General features: G+C 40.3%; 2 protein-coding genes across 7 annotated transcripts in view; one reads left to right on the top strand and one right to left on the bottom strand.

Annotated features, from left to right (window-relative positions):
• The window catches only part of FIG4 (FIG4 phosphoinositide 5-phosphatase), a 61,673-nt gene extending 60,810 nt beyond the window's left edge, over positions 1-863 (bottom strand). Inside the window, exon 1 of one of the 2 annotated variants that reach the window (XM_083497777.1) lies at positions 761-863. In XM_083497777.1, coding sequence (XP_083353903.1) covers positions 761-772 — 12 coding nt within the window. In that variant the 5' untranslated portion in view covers positions 773-863. Of the gene's footprint in view, positions 1-724 lie in introns of both variants that reach the window. The other variant, XM_083497776.1, reaches the window with a different exon arrangement.
• AK9 (adenylate kinase 9) overlaps positions 127-17,231 on the top strand; it is a 63,899-nt gene continuing 46,794 nt past the window's right edge. Inside the window, exons 1-12 of one of the 5 annotated variants that reach the window (XM_083497741.1) lie at positions 127-253; positions 1,770-1,894; positions 5,388-5,451; positions 8,350-8,402; positions 8,858-8,954; positions 10,267-10,379; positions 11,892-12,083; positions 12,740-12,865; positions 13,926-14,000; positions 15,340-15,438; positions 16,244-16,383; positions 16,463-16,643. In XM_083497741.1, coding sequence (XP_083353867.1) covers positions 1,775-1,894; positions 5,388-5,451; positions 8,350-8,402; positions 8,858-8,954; positions 10,267-10,379; positions 11,892-12,083; positions 12,740-12,865; positions 13,926-14,000; positions 15,340-15,438; positions 16,244-16,383; positions 16,463-16,643 — 1,260 coding nt within the window. In that variant the 5' untranslated portion in view covers positions 127-253; positions 1,770-1,774. Of the gene's footprint in view, positions 254-1,052; positions 1,193-1,769; positions 1,895-5,387; positions 5,452-8,349; positions 8,403-8,857; positions 8,955-10,266; positions 10,380-11,891; positions 12,084-12,739; positions 12,866-13,925; positions 14,001-15,339; positions 15,439-16,243; positions 16,384-16,462; positions 16,644-17,231 lie in introns of those variants that run through there. The other 4 variants (XM_083497742.1, XM_083497740.1, XM_083497744.1 and 1 more) reach the window with 4 other exon arrangements.

Raw genomic sequence — 17,231 nt, 5'->3', positions numbered from 1 at the left:
GAACCCGTCCCGCCTACATCCTGCGCAGGCGCAGGAGTGACAGCCGAAGACAGCGCAAGTTCACGTGACTGCCTCTGCCGACGCCATTTTACGTTCGGGAACAAAGCCCGTTCTGCCAGGACTGCGTATATCGTTGTTCTCGGTGGAAGAAGGGCGCCTTTTGTGAGCCGTGTGTGTTGTCCAGCGCTTTATTGATGGTTGCAGTGCTAAGCACACCCCGTTAGGAGTGTTCTGTGGTCACAACTTCCAGACGGTGAGCCGTGCTGGCACCTTTAAGACCAGCAGGTTATTTGTTGTCTCCAAAGGACAGGTGTGCCTGGCCTCTGTCACAAGAGCCTCACAATTATGGCACCAGCTTTCGCGGACCGGAGTCTTCTTCAGATACTTGAAGTATTATCCTCGGTTCAGAGGTCTGGGCATGTGAGGGGATTTGCTGTTCACCGAGGAGAACCCTCCATACCTCTGATGGTGTAGACTAGAGAGGACACAAAAGCTGGTGCCATAATAAACGCGCGAGGCTTTCAGGTCTCGCGCTTCTTTGTTCCCTAGGGAGCAAGTCCCGTCGAACTCACACATTCAACAAGGTGCGGATTTCGCCTCGCGTAGCTGCAGCCTGATCTTAAAACAGAGTCTCGTGGCACCTTAAAGACTAATAAATTTATTAGGGCGTAAGGTTTCGCGGATTCAACCCGCTTCGTCAGATGCTGATCGTACTCATGCGTACTTGGGAGTTAGCACCACGGAGTTCAGCGCCACTTACTCCTGAGAGCATGTAGGCGAACCCCGTTAAGGGCCGACACGATCAGAAAAGGCTCCGATTTCCCCCCCCCCCCCAACGGCTCTCAGTTCTTCTACAGAGAAACCGTTAATTTCGAAACTCTCGAAGGCGACTCCAACTGCCGCTCACCCAGCCGCCGAACGCTCTGGCAGCTGAGCGTGGCCGTTGGCCCTCTGAGAAGAGACCGGTTGGTGGTGCCCTTTTAAAAACTACTCGGCCTCGTGTCCTCATCGCGCTCGTTGATTGGGCGAAGGGAGCGGGGGCGGTTCCAAGAGAACGGCGAGGCTGGTCGCGGTCGCCACGGTTACGGGGAAACAGCAATCTCGGCGGATCAGTGGTAGCCTATCGCGCGCCGCTTCAGTGTGGGCTGCCACCAAAAAGAAGCAGAGGGACACAGTTTGGTCAAGTCACGCAGTAAGTGCTCCTCATATCCTTTCATCCGGTGCTGGCCGAAGCCAGACTCTCTCGTGCCGCTGTGTAGTCGGGGTTTATTAACAATACCATCTGATTTCTTTTTCATAGATGCTACTACATTTCTTATACTGTACCGACTTTCTGCCTGTGCACTCAGGGTTCACAGTTTTGAAAACAATCTAAATTTACAGTTTAAACCTAACATTTTGTAGCATAAAGAATGGTTTCTGGACTGGGAAACCTACCTACAGTGGTACCTCGGGTTAAGTACTTAATTCGTTCCGGAGGTCCATTCTTAACCTGAAACTGTTCTTAACCTGAAGCACCACTTTAGCTAATGGGGCCTCCTGCTGCCGCCACGCCGCCGGAGCCCGATTTCTGTTCTTATCCTGAAGCAAAGTTCTTAACCTGAAGCACTATTTCTAGGTTAGCAGAGTGTGTAACCTGAAGCGTATGTAGCCCAAGGTACCACTTGGTTTTTGCCAAAGGGTATTGTGATGTAGGGCTTGTCAGTAAATTGGTTTTTCTTGTAAGTAATAGTGATATCGATATTGAACACATTTTTCTCCTAATGTAGGCTTAATGATGACATCTCAACAGGAGGAGCAACCTTATCCCTTTGTAGATATATATGATGAAGACGAAGCTGACAGAGTCTTTCTGACATCTAAGCCCACCTGTTTCGCCATCCTTGGGAAACCCGTAAGAATTTCCAGTTTGATTAAACTGGCATTTTGAACAATATAACTTGATGCACAATCCTATACATGTTTATTCAGAAGTAAACCCCACTGTGTCCAATGGGAGTGTACCTATAGGAAGTATATACACTTACCTAGAATTCATTGGCGGAGGAAGAGTAGTGCGGGGGGAGTGCACTGCCCCCGGCAGCGCGATCCCGCAGCTTTCCCCCCCTGCAGGTGGCGTACCACTCCCCCAGGGTGAATGTCACCTCCGCCTCCGCCTGCTCTCTGCCCCCCAGTGCCGGAGCATGAAGCTCTGTCACTGCTGGAATTAAGCCCCATTGAACTTAGTGGGATGAATGGAGTGCATCAAAGCCTTTTCTTCCATATTGCTCAGTAACAATGGAAATGGCCTCTGCAGGATGACTTACCCACACCACTGTTGTAATATGTAGCATAAATTACATATCTTATTGTGCTTTGGTATTCTTTGCAGTGTTTCTGTGGTAGCCCTAACTTGCCATCAGAAATAGTTTGGGTTTCTCAAAAATAAGTCATGCTGGACCAATCTGAATTCTTTTTTTGATGGAATAACAAACTTGGTAGATCAGGAAACTACTGTGGACATAGTGTATCTTGATTTCAGTAAGGCTTTTGACAAAGTCGCCTATGATATTCTTGTAAGGAAGCTGGTAAAATGTGCGCTGAACGAAGTAACTATTAGGTGGATTTGTAGCTGGTTGACTTTCCAAATCCAAAGAGTACTCATTAATGGTTCTTTATCATCCTGGAAAAAAGTGACAAGTGAGGTGCCACAGGGTTCTGTCCTGGGCCCATTCTTGTTCAACATCTTTATAAAGGACTTGGATGAAGGAATTCAGGGGATTCTCATCAGATTTGCAAATGACACCAAACTGGGAGGGGTAGCTAATGCCACAGAAAACAAAATCAGAATTAACAGATTGGAAAAATGGGCGCAAGCTAACAAAATGAATTTCAATAGGGACAAATGTAAGGTTCTGCACTTAGGCAGGAATAACCAGATGCACAAATATAGGATGGGGGACACCTGGTTTACCAGCAGTACATGTGAAAAGGATCTAGGGGTCTTGCGTAACATGAGTCAACAGTATGATGCAGCAGCAAAAAAAAGCTGACACTTTTCTAAGCTTCATCAACAGAGGTATAGTGTCCAGTTCAAGGGAAGTAATAGTACCACTCTATTCTGCCTTGGTCAGACCACACCTGGAACACGGTGTCCAATTCGGGCACCACAACTTAATAAGTATGTTGACAAACTGAAACGTGTGCAGAGGAGGGCAACCAAGATGATCAAGGGTCTTGAAACTAACCCTTATGAGAAATTCTTGAAGGAGCTGGGTATGTTTAGCCTGGAAAAGAGGAGACTGAGAGGAGATAAAAAAGCCATCTTCAAATATCTTAAGGATTGTCACATGGAGGAGGGAGCATGCTTGTTTTCTCCTGCTCTGGAGGGTAGGATTTGAGGCAAATGCTTCAAGTTACAAGAAAGGAGATTATGACTAAACATTCAGAAAAACTTTCTAACAGTAAGAGCTATTCAGCAGTGGAGCAGACTCCCATGAGAGGTGGTGGAGTCTCCTTCCTTGAAGGTTTTTAAGCAGAGGCTGGATAGCCATCTGCCATGGATGCTTTAGCTGAGATTCCTGCATTGCAGGGGGCTGGACTAGATGACCCTTGGGTCCCTTCCAACTCGAAGAGTCTATGAAGGGTGACATGATGTGCTCTGTTGCACACTATGGTGACAATATGGAGAAGCCACTACCTAGAGGTGATTCCATGTACAGTAATTAAAGTAATACATGGTTGATCTTTAGTTCTAAGTGAGCATCACAGTCTCATCTGAAACCATTGACTGTAAAAGCACTAACTTCCAAATGAGCATATTTATATTCTCAGACATGAATCTTGAGAATACACCCATTTCAGTGAGATTTATTTCTAAATCTCAGTGATAAGATCAGGCTGACTGGAGCTCCAGTCCTTCCAAGCCCTAAGCAGATCCTTTACCACTGACTAAATCAGCTTCATTAGAAGTTTATAATGAATATGTCATTGTGAAGCTTGGTGTTGAGATATCTCAAAGCTAAATATATTGGATGTGATTCAGCAAGTCCAGCATTGTGCACATTGCCAAAATGTTAGTGTCTGTTTTGAGTAGCGCGGGATCTGCACACAACAAAGAACTTTTTCAGTTAAACGTGTTGCAACATTTATGAGAAATTGGGTTAGCAAAAACAGAACTCCACAGTGCCATCTGGTGTCACAGTGTTAGAATGTATAAAGAATGCATATAAGACGCTTTTTCTTTGGCAATGTAGCTGAGTCCTAGATTTCTCTCAAAAGTCTCTTCACTGAGTTTCAGGGTGCTTTTTGTCAAAACAGATCTAGAAGGTAAAGCAGCAGTTGTACATTTGATGCACTTACTTCTATGTGATAGGCACAATCCAGGAAAAGTTAAGGAACCCACCATGCTTATTAAAAACCGGAGCCACCATGTTTTTTAGCCCCTGCAGCCCTGAGCCTGGCTTCTTGTTACAGCTGCTCTTCAATGGGCACTCATGCAACAAATACTGATTTCCTGACTGGTAGTTTGTCCCTCCCCCATTCTTTTGGTCTCCCCCATTCTTTTGGTCCCCCTTCAATTCTTGTTCAAATTTAAATCTTGTTGAAATATACAAGCTGTTCGTTATTTCTGCAGCTATTCATGTAAACAATTATATTGTGTCTCGTTTTGTTTTGGTTTTTTAAAATTAAAACCTGTACTTTGCTTATAACTTGAAAAACTGTTCCTGAGAGAGGATGGATTATGTTGGCACAGGTGCCTAGCCAATCAGTGGTTTTTTTCAGTGTTTCTACTTCAGATTATTTCCCTGAGCTCAATCCTGACCAGAAGATTGTATGTGTGACAACAGGTGGACTACAATTTCCAGAATGGAGTAGCTCTTGCTTTTATGCATAAAACTATCCCCTAGGCACACATTTAAGCAGTAAGGTACAAGAACTAGCTGAGTTTATATACTATAATATTTTAGCTCACTACCGGTTTTAATGTAGTAGGAGAAATTTACTTTAGTTAACTTTATACCCCATCCAAGCCCAGCATGGAACCTTAATTGTAAATATGTTTATCACATAAGGAGGTAGAATCTAATCACTTCAGTTACTTTGGTTTTCCAGGGCTAGCAAGTTTAAAATGTCAAATATGTTTTTGCTGTGAAAGTTAGCAAGGAACAGAAGGTACAGTTTTAAGTTTAGTATAAAAATGGAAGCTATGGAATATATTCTATCAGATACAGGGATGAAAAATATGATTTCTGGCTTGCACATTTCAAATCCATAAATACAGGTCTATAATAAAAATTAGGCTTTTAGTCTTTGTCTTTCCATTATATTATGTTACATTTGAAGCACTGCAAGGATTATTCTAGTTTTAAACAATACTTCTTATGTTTATTTATCTTCTTTTTCAGAGTGTTGGGAAGAAAACATTAGCTAAAAAATTAGCCCAGATCTGGAAATGCACACTCATAGATGGTAAATATAAGCAATATTATGTTAGACAATATGTCACTTATTAGATTTTTTTAATGATTTCTGAAATTACATATGTCAGTCAGATTAATGAAGCAATATGCATCTTTCCCATTGTTTTCAGAAGTTAAGAACTTTAATAGTAAAAGGGAACTAATAATAATAATAATGATGATGGATGATGATGATAAAATAATTTTTAAAAATGCTGCCTTCATGCCCTGCTTGCCAGCTTTTATAAGAATGTTGGAAACAAAATGTGTTAAATGGGTAATTTGTCTGGTTCAGCAAAATTCATTTATTCTTATGGTCTTGTTTGTTCAGAGTTGCAGGAGCGTCCTTCATTTATTGTATGCAATGTACACTTTTTAACCCCCCTTTTACATTTTGGTCACTGGCAAATTTTACTTCAGTTATATAGCACTTCAGTTTTCCTTCAATTATATAGAAGCCAAATAAGGGAGAGTCAGACTGGTTCAGAATTTTTTTTAGATATTAAGTTTCAGGATCATAGTTGAAAAGGTGAACCTGATATTGGTCTGGAAATGCTAGAAGAAAACTTTGAAATACTGAAAAAGATAATACGCGCAAGATAAAACCTTCTTTACATTTTTTTTAAGGAGGCTTAGATAAGAAACAATATCCTTTCAGCCTCACCTAAAGTGCAGGTCACAATCTAGAGCTGCATATTGTAGCCCCAACTTCTGCCCCCCCCACTCCCGTTCAGCACGTCACCCTCCATCTAGTCACACACCTTTCCCCTCTTGCTAGGTGAAACAAGGACAATCTCATTTTACCTTCAGCGGGCAGAAAAAGATTGGTGGCTGAATTGAATCAGGAGGCATAGCTACCACAGTAACATCTTTTATGGCTGTGAAGTGATTTAAAGGGGATACAGGTTCTCTCTGAGGTTCAAACTGAAAACCTCATTGCCACTTCAGCTACCTGTTCTTTTTCTTCTTTCAATTTTAAGTTCTTCCGCAAGTTCATTCTGCCCCTCAGAAACAAACCATAGTTCCCCAGGTTATCTGATTTCCTTGGGAGCTGTTACTTTGCTTAAATTTGCAAGAATGAACACAGCAGGGCAGTGATTGAATTCTCACTTGCTTGCTTGGGACTGATCTGGCATCAGCAGGATTCTGAGTAAAAGGCTGAGAAGGCAACAGAGGTTTACCTGTTTGTTTCAGAAATAAGTGCTTCTCTGAAATTCTACCCTTGGTGAAAAATTACAGTCATTTCCAAAGAATCAAATATATTTGCAAGACTAGAATCTCTCAACTTTTAAACCACACTATAAGTTTTCATTAAATCTGCGCGTAACTTATTTTAACTTAGTTCTTTGTAATTAACTGTTCGTTTACAAATCTTGGTGTTCTTGGATTTCATTACTTAGAAAAACATGGGAGCCCTCTGGTGGATAAAACCACACTTCATGATGCAGGATATCTATAATCAGAATATTTCACCTTTTAAAAACTAATTGTCAGCTTGCATAGCTACTTTGAAGATCAGAGAACAGGAGGGGAGGAAAAAGTGCTTTCCCCTTTCTTCTGCTACTGTTTTCTTGATATAAATGCTGCTTTCTGAAGCCAACATTGGCAGAGGGTGCCTTTTAACTTTGAAAATCCCTAATAAGCCAATGCTTTTATTAGGCCAATGAAAACATCACAAAACTCTTAATCAGATTGGGGATTAAGTGGCTATGTTTAGATTCTAGTAAATCTACAGCATGAAGATAAATTAGTTATTAGTTATTGAGCCAGTGTGGTGTAGTGGTTAAGAGCGGTAGTTTCGTAATCTGGGGAACTGGGTTTGCATCTCCGCTCCTCCACATGCAGCTGCTGGGTGACCTTGGGCCAGTCACACTTCTTTGAAGTCTCTCAGCCCCACTCACCTCACAGAGTGTTTGTTGTGGGGGAGGAAGGGAAAGGAGAATGTTAGCCGCTTTGAGACTCCTTAAAGGGAGTGAAAGGCGGGATATCAAATCCAAACTCTTCTTCTTCTATTTATGCAGCTGTGAATTCATGCAGTCTGCTTTGCTTTTTCTTTATTCTTTTAAAAATAATAATTGGTATCTGCATTAAAAAAAATTGATTCAGCCAACGGTTTAAACTTTTTAAAAAACACATGCCAAAATTCTCCTAAACCATGACAAAAAATGCAAATTAAAATTAGAAATAAAAAATCCTAAACCTTACAAAGGTTGAAGATTTAGACAACAGCTCAATATACCTATACTGTTCCCCTCTCCAAAGGTCTTCTGTACAGGTTATTTTTAATTTTCGCACAGCACATAGATAAACTATGGGATTCATCAAGTTGTGTTAGAAGGAGAGAAGATAGATTCATGAAGGATAAGGCTATCAATGGCTATATATCTAGAATCAAAGACATTATGCCTCTGAATATCAGTTGCCGAGAAACAACATAATGAAAAGGCTGTTTATTTCATATCCTGTTTGTGGGATTCTCATACACAATTGGTTGGTTGCTATGGCTGATCCATAAGAGCTCTTACATAGTCCTTCATTCTGTTTCCCAAACAGAATCAGCCATGTTCTCACAAGAGAGAAAAGAAGGGGCTAGCAAAGCCTACAGATACCAAAGAAAAAGCCCTCTATTGAGGCACATATAACTATTTAAGCATATACCTATCTTCCCATGTTGACATCATCTCCGTATTGTGAAATGCACATCCAGCAAAGGGATTGCATTTACATCCCACGGTGGAGGGGTAGTTAAAGAAGCGGGGTGTATCATGATCTGTATGATCATTCTACATTGTTGCTGTTTAATTACTATTTAAAGTAATCTAAACTCTGTTGTGTTGAATGTGCATATGCATCCAGAAGTCAACTCTAATAAATGGTAATCTCTTTCTCTATGATGTAACATTTTTAGCTTCAGAGCTTATTGATGAGAACATAACAGCAGAAACAGAATATGGAATCAAGGTAGAGCCCTTACCTTGTACTTTTTAATTGATTTATTGGGCATATTTTGTTTTTAAGGCTATGTTAGTGACGGTCCATTTCATCTCAGTGTTGCTTCAGTTAAAAAGAAGAAGTAAAAGATGTGGTGAAAGATGCCCTGAGTGGTGCAAGGGATCAGAGGGCCTGGCTGTTAACCAGAAGATGGGTGGTTTGAACCCACCCAGGGATGGCTGTGGGCAGGATTCTTGCATTGCAGGGGTGGGACTAGATGACCCTCAGAGTCCCTTCCAACTCTACAGTTCTTTGATTCTATGATTCTGGAGATTTTGTGGAGCTATTTTCAGAGTAAAAAAAGCCGGGCCAGATGTGTGAATAGTCTGAATGATTATTAGGTAGCTGCCTATTTTAATGTGTGTTAATTATGTATTTCACTTTATGTATGCAGAATATGATGTTTTGTTTTTGTTTTTCTTTAGTGTAATGAATTGCTCTATCAAGGTCAAGCTATACCTGAAGACTTGATTATAAAGATGCTTATGAAAAAGATTGAATCTCCAGAGGTTTTTCACTTTGGTACTTTTTCTCTCCCCCAAATCCTTCTTTAAAGGCAGAATTGTGTATGATGGGGGTGGGGGGTCGATGTTAGTTACTTGGTAGCCCTGAACATAAGGTAACAAGGGGATGCATTTGCACATTATGCATTGCTAGCAACAGTGCAACCTATGAACATATAAATATTATAAATCATCCCATAATTTTTATTTTTTATTAAAGGGATGCATAGAAATCCATTGTCTACGGTAACTATTTGAAATAAAGCAATATGGGCTTCTTCTCTTAGATTCCATGGCTTGGAAACACTATAAATTGCAGTGCTTTGTCTCCCTGCATAAGAGTAATCTTTGGTAATATCATAATCTTTGATAATATGGAGCCCTGTGCAAGGCCAAAATTTAGTGCCCCCAAATGGACCTTCTCAATTATGGACCTTCTCAATTTTGCACCCCCATTGCTCAGCGCCCAGTGTGGGAGAACTGCCCATACCCCCTGTTTTGAACCACAGGCCCAAAGGAAGGCTCATTGGAGTGGTTGGGTGTAGGGATACCAAAGAAGGATGCCAAATACACCAGAATGGCCAGTTCTAGTGCTTTATTAAGAAGGTGTAGCAAAGCAGCCTGGCAGATCTCTAGCTAGCCTTTATAGACACGAGACAGACACTGCAGCAAGGAGATGACTTGTCCACGCCCAAGCAAACATGCATACATTTTTTTTAATACACAAAGCAGCATACGTCATTTCAGCTGACTAGATGAGGATATATGTGACAAATACCCAAACTTTACAGATAGCTCCCATTTCTAGGCTCAGAGCCCAATCCCCAAGCAGATAATGATAACATCAGAGAAAGCCAATTAGCTTATATCAAAGCAGGTGAGAATATGAATATATATATATATATATATATATATATATATATATATATATATATGATAAGCTCATTGCTACAACAAGTACCAATTAATTGTGGGGTTATCTTGACAACCAATATGGCATTAGCAAAGCTTGCGGAACACACCATCCTAAATCAGATGCTGGAGAAAGGTATACCACCTCCTTCATACTCACACAGTATGCTCATATTGAGCCCTAGCACAGCCTTTTTTTTGGCTAATTTAGTGTCACATAAAGCAAGATAACTGCATGATTGAACATTGATGTTCTCACACAAGATTTTTCTAGGACCCCCATCCTTATCAAACAACATCGGTTACACACTTATTATTCTGTAAGAGTGGTTGTAAAATTTGTATATTTTCAACTTTAAAACAATAACCCATTAAATAGTGTGTTTTTTCTGGGTGGGGTTGTGTGTTTTTCCCCATAGGTTATGTTCTCTGTGATTTTCCTTCTCTCTCTGAAGAACACATGAGTATACCAGAACAAATTGATGTAATTAGAAATGCAAAATTAAAACCAGATTTCCTGATTAATATTAAGGTAATGTCAGTTTTAATTATTTCTTAGTCAATCTACTACTTACTCTGCAAATGTGATTATACCTATGGAGCGAAATATTTCAGACAATTCAACTAATTTTTAGTCCAGTGGACCCATTGAAATGAAGTGAGCATCAGGACATTTTTTTAGCTGGAACTCACCATAATTGAGTTCTGGCACCCCTTTGGTTTGTTCTGGTTGGAGCTGCGTGACAGAGGCTGCTGTTGGTGTGACTCAACAACTTTGGCTGCGTGCTCCCCCCCCCCCAATAAAATAGTTAAACAACTTTAGGTGGGTGCTCCCCCTAAAAAAGCTCTGGCACCTCTTTTTCTAGAAAAAAAGCCCTGGTGAACATGACTAAGTTAGGTCTAGTTATTTCAGTGGACCTACTTTGCGTAAAAATCAGCTTAATACCAGGTTTCTAGTTGTTTCATTCAAAGTTTCTGGTTTCTCCCAAAGTTAACGTTTTCTCTGGTGCCCATGGCACTTTCTCAACACTTCAAATGTGCCAAAAAGTTTGGTGATCCCATGGTTAGTCATTTGAAGTTCCCCCAGCAGCAGCTAAGGGCACAGGGGCTGGATGAACATTTTTTCAGTATAGTTTTGCTATCTTGCTGAATAAAGTGATCCACTGCCTGGTGACATTGAACCAAACAGTACTGAATTGGACTAGACCCTGTATAGGACTAGTGATGTGCATGTATACAAAATCATCCCTTTTTACTGCTATCTGGAAACAGCTTCTAATTTCCCTTTTATTATTTTGAAGATGTTTGTACACTTTAATTTTACACTTTACTTTTAATTGCAAGGCCAGTGCACAACCTTAAAAAATGTACAAAATTGTGAAGCTCTCTTTTAGCTTTACTAGGATGGAAAAGGACCAATCAAATACAATTTCCATGACAGATATGAAAGTTCTTGTTTCAGGATCCAGACCTGAAGGAGGTTAGGTGCAGTAACACCAGTCAAAGCTTTCAACAAAATAGCCTCGTATTTAAAGAAATTGGCCACCACTGCATTGCCCTTTTACATTTTTCTGCAGTGCTTGCTGTTTAGGGGGGATATAATGATACAGCTTGTAGTATTATTATTGTACTGCAGTCTCCCCCATATGAGAGCAGCCAACTTATGAGTGTTCTCAAAACTCCAAGTCCTCATCTTTCCTTAAAAGAGGTTTTACTGAGTCCTAGTATTTGACACCCAGAAAGGGTTCTGTCAGTTCCTGCTGTGCCTCTCATGCTAAGGCAATATGGCACTTAATTTTATAAATGTCCTTTCCTTTTAACGAGATGCTGCTGCTCAGTCTTTCCCAAGTTCTGTTCCTCTTTATAGCATATGAATGAGAGCGATCCCAGGCAGGTGTTAGGCTTTGCAGAGCCGAAATACAGTTTTGGCTTGCCTCCAACATAGCCCATACTGAGATCAGACTCAATATGCTATTATGTTTAATCTTAAAGATGAACAATATTATTATGTAAACAACATCCCATCCCCCCTATTTTTCACTAGTGTCCTGACTATGATTTGTGCCAGAGAATCAGTGGACTAAGGCAGCACCCTGAAACAGGGCAAATATATCAAAGGGAAGAGTGGGATCCTGATATTATTGAAAAGCGTAAGAAGAAGAAGAAAGAGCCACGTAAATCTGCGGAAGAAGAAGAGGAAGAAGAGGAAGAGGAAGAAGAAGAGGAGACAAATGAGGTAACTTAACCAGGTTATCTAAACAGGTAAGGTTAAGAATACTGCAGGTAAAGGAAGACTTGGGAATTGTTCAGAAACAATGCTGAATACATTTTACTCGATTCTATTTGTAATTGATGGGTGTGGTCAGGTGCAAAAGTGGGTGAAGCAACAAATGTGAATTTTACCTTTACCGGTAGGCTAGATTCTACCCACACTTGCACAATGCTCTCTGTCCTCCATCCAGGCAAGCTAGAAATATCATCAGAGTTCAGGGATGCATTCCAACCAGGTAAAAACACCCAAGGAGGTTTCAAAGCAGGGCCACTGAGGATTGTGGTCTGGGGAGAGTGGGTGTGGCCAGGGGAGAGTCCAGAGGGCTAGGTAGAGAGGCATTTTGTCCCTGGGGCTGATGTTCCCATCCCTGACTTAGTTGGATTCAGTCCACTACCTTCAATCCATGAAGGCCAATGTCTAGTGGCCCCAAGGCACACCCATGCTTTATGCACACAATATAGAGGGTGCTCACACAGAGCTCTCATTTGTAGAATTGAAAACTTTGTGCCACTGTTTAGATTTTTCATTCTGTAAATACTTGAGTAGGAAATGGAAGCAAGCTTGGTATATTCTATTTTTAATTATAATGAAGCAAGGTGTGTTTTTTGTTTTTGTTGTAGGCAATAGCTGATCAGATCATGCTGACAGAAATTTTGCCACATTTAGTGCACAGACCAGAAGATTTTTTAGAAAACATACAAGAGAGAGTTGCAATCTATAAGGACATTATGCTACGTCCTTTAGAGGTAAGAACAAGATGAGATCGGTGCTACAACTTCTAGAAGTAAGTTAGTTGTTGTTTTTAAGTACCTGATTGTCATTTCTTCAAAATGTGTTTGATATTGCTAATCACCACATGTGCCCTGTGAGAACTATGCTCGTAAATTATACTGATGATAACACAAATGCCCACTGCTCCTATAAACCATTCATGTTGTAGTTACTCATCACAGCTGTAACAGCACAGAACTGGGTGGTTGAATTGGGCCCATGCATAAGGAAGTAGAACTCTAAAACATAAATTGTAGGGTAATACATTCTTATCCTACCTAGCTTTTTTGTTAATAGGGGGATGGGTAATGTCTTTGTACTGGAAGTATGGGCATTCGGTATGCATGTTGGAAAACTGTTTGTCATGCCACTAAGACTGGGATAGCTCTGTTGGTAGAGCATGAGATTCTTAATCTCAAGGTAATGGGTTTGAGCCCCATGTTTGGCAAAAAGATTCCTGCATTGCAGGATGTTCGACTAGATGACCCTTGCGGCCCCTTCAAACTCAACAATTCTGTGATATCTACATTTGGTGATAAAGAATATCAGTTGCTTATTTTATGATCTACTGCATTGACTAGTATTGTAGTTTTGAGTTAAGATTAAGATCCAGCCTTGTTTTAGATCAAGGTGTGTTCCCAGTATTGGCAAAGTGGATAGGATAGTTAGCATTGCTATTCTGCCTGCACTACATCTCTTCTTTATCTCTTGCTACATGCCACAACATAGTTACAAGTGCAATTGTACTCGTGAGTCTTTTGTGTGAAGGCAATTCCATCTATGTGCACAATAATCCCTAATATAATATCATGAATATAATACCCTGAATTAGTACAGCTACTATTTTAGACATTTACTATTCATAAAACGTTGTACAGAAGTGAATGTCAAAAAACAGTTTTATAAACTGTTCTCAAATAAGTAATTGAAATCAGACTGGAAGGGAACAGAATTGGATAGCAGTGTAGTCTTTTCAGTCAGCTGTATGCATAAAGCATGTTTGCTTCTGGTTGTTATTTTTTTATTCACTTTTAGACATTAATGGCTGAGCAGGATTCCCAGTACCTGTTTGAACTAGATGGAAATAAACCTGCCGAAGAACTCATTGCAGTATGTACATAGCAATTGTTATATATTCCTCTCAAAAGAAGCATGATTAATTGATTATTATCAGATTATTATTTGCAGCTTTTTTGTTGTTGTTTAAACTGATACCTGCTTCCTTTATTTTAGTATGTCTAATAAAATTTATCAGAGTATTGGGACAGTTGTATAATACACTTATGGCCTCATTTACAAGCTTATTGAGCCCATATAGTTAAGGACAGTCATTAGTTCAATAATTAGTTGAATAATTCAATAATTGGTTCAATAGTTTTCTACATCAGGATGATCATCAGTCTCTTCCCACATACAGAGATAAATATACTGTGCACAAAAAACACTGTAGCAGAAATTTTTGCCAGCAGCTCAAGAATATTTCCATGCTTACTAGCCTCAGTTCTAGCTATCATGAAATATTTCACAAGTGCCTTGTGCTCGTTTCACAAGAAACAGGCTCATTTAGTATGCTTGGAATATGATACTCAGATAGGTTTTTGTTTTATCTGCAGGGACATGGATTTTATTAGATTGAACTCTTAATAAAGATGTAATACAGAGACATGCTCTGATCCAGAATCTCATGAATGTTGTGATGTCTGTACATACCTTTCTCACACATGAACTTTCCTGCACAGTCAAATGTAGAATATTGTTCTCCTTCAGTGGTAGAGGTTTATCTGCTTTAGAGGCTTGGTCTCCTTCAGTGGAAGGAGCTGTCCCCAATTCCAGTACTACTTTTTTCAGGACAACGGGACTTTTACAGAGCTTCCGTTTGTGAACTCTGTATCTGAAGGAAACAGTTGAAACCCTCACATTTGCAGATATTGTCCTTTCAAAAATGGAAAGCCTTTCATTTGTAGGACTCTGCATTGCAGCTGGTATGTTTTTTTGATGGAGATAAAATAATGCAGTCCTGTGTTGCAGCAGAGGCCTCAGCTGTGCCCAAGCAGACACAAAACTATTGCTAATGGTAGCAGGAAAGCCTGAAATAGGGCATTTCTGGGGCAGGGTCCTGTAGGTCTTCTGCAGGGCCTAATCCTCAAGCACCTCAGCTGTGCCAGCCTGGAGTTGCTACAGTGAAAAAGCAGGAAGAAATTGCCCCTCACCTACTTGTGCCCTAGTCAGCAGAAGCCTACAGGACATTGAAAGTGTCAGTGAATCCATTCCTCTCTGACCCCATTTAGAATTTTTCTTTCCATTGTTTAAAAATATTGTTGATTACTTTTGAGGGGTACCTGAGTAAATTGCCAATTCCTGTTTGATTTTGTATTTCGACAAGTACATATGTGATATCAGTTAAATGTATAAAGGACCATTTATGCAAAAAGTTTTTGTTTTTGTTTAGACAGTAATAGCTCGTCTTCAGTCCATGGGCCTACGAAATGGAGCTCTTATAACCAAACTGCAGAGTGGTGAGGAAGACATGTTGGATGGACTGGATAACGTAAGCTTGATATTTGCATGTGTTATAGTTAGTTGTCTGCAGCAATAGCAATAGCACATTATAATGCAAAGGTAGCAATGACATTTAATGCTGATATAGACTTAAGAAATCTTTTATTTTTTATTTAGCAGAAGCGCAAGACAAAACTAGAAGCATATATTCCATGAGGTTCCCAAACAGTTGATCCTGATTCATCAGCTCAGCACTGTTTGTTTTGTCCAACATTTTAATCCCCCCCCCATTTGTTTGTCACCTTTCCAAAACAAATAATCGTTAACATGGTTAGATTGTCATCTTATGAGGCCCTTGTGGTTGTGCAGTAGCCTGTAGAACCTCATTGTATGGAGGCCAGGAAGAGAGCCTTTTCTGTTGTAGCCCCCACTCTTTAACCTCCCCATGGAAATAAGGCATAAGATGATTTAGTTTCTACTTATTTATGAAGTCTTACCTATACTTGCAGGCTACTGATGCCAGTCATTTGTCATACCTCTTTCAGTTAAATTTTATACTAACAAGTAACACTGCTAGATTTATTTTATTTTTCTTGCATTTTTGATACAACTACCTTGAGATATTTTCATAATAGCACAGTATATAAATATTTACAATAAATAAATTACAGTTTTCCCTCTCCATGTCCCTTAACTCCTATGGCCCTTGTTATGGTTGTGCAGTACCCTACATAGGCAAAGCTACATATCTGTAGTATGTAAATGTAGTGCCGTAATTTTTGGAAATATGTGAAGATATTTGATCACTTTGTAAAATAAATGTAGCACTTTAATTCTTTTGTTTTGGCATACAGGATGAACTGTTCCGGGTGCTTGCAGCCTACAAACTTGTAGCACCTAGATACAGATGGCGTCGCAGCAGATGGGGACGAGCATGTCCTGTTGCTTTAAAACAAGGGGAAAATATCATGGGATCAACAGACTATGCCCTTGGGTAGGCCAAAATCCAGTGTACCTTAATGTGAGTACAATCATCCTAAGCCTGTCATTCTATGATTTTGTTTTCTTTTTAGCTTCTTAGGTAAGATGTACATGCTTTCAAGTGAAGAAGCCCTGAAGGAGTTTATGCTGAATCCCCGTCCCTATCTTCTACCACCTATGCCTCTTCCACCTTGTAAAGTAGTAGTATTTGGACCTCCATTATCTGGGCGTACAACCTTGTGTGGCTTGATTGCAAACTATTATCAGGGAAAGGTAGGTATAAATTAATACTTGTGTATAAATGACAATAATTTAGTCTATAGATTATTTTATTTAAATTGCATTAAGGCTCCCAGTCATGTGATGGTTTTGCTGACAAGGACCAAAGATAGGATCCTGAATAAACAAAAGTCAAGGTATGAGACCAGGTCTCATGCTGGTAGATAGATTGGTAGCTATGCAGATTCAGGCAGGGCTTGCATCTCAACCTACATAATAAGCAATGAGTTGCTCCAATGGAGGAGTCAGGCCAGACACAGCAATTATGAAAGGCCAGATGGGTCCTTATTGATTTCCTCAGTCACCTGATCCTGCTGGGCTGAAAGCTGCAGTTCACCATCTCAGTGTTTCCAGAGGTGGCACCATAGAGTTTCAGCAATCAGACGAGCAGTTCCCTCTGCCTGCACACGGCCCAGTGGTGCAAAGAGTAAGTGGGCTGGGCTGTCCTAAGTGCCCAATTTGAGATTCCAAGGATATTGCAGAAAAAATGGGGCGGGCGGTTCCCAATGAGATGTTTAGTAAAAAAAGGGTTTGCCATAAAGGTGAGGGGATATATATCAGATTTAAAGGTACAGGGATGGA

Source organism: Podarcis liolepis (assembly GCF_965112155.1).
Source record: "Podarcis liolepis genome assembly, chromosome: 3".
Classification (NCBI taxonomy): Eukaryota; Metazoa; Chordata; class Lepidosauria; order Squamata; family Lacertidae; genus Podarcis; species Podarcis liolepis.
Note: the sequence above shows the minus strand (reverse complement) of the source record. Positions and strands in the feature narration are given on the sequence as shown.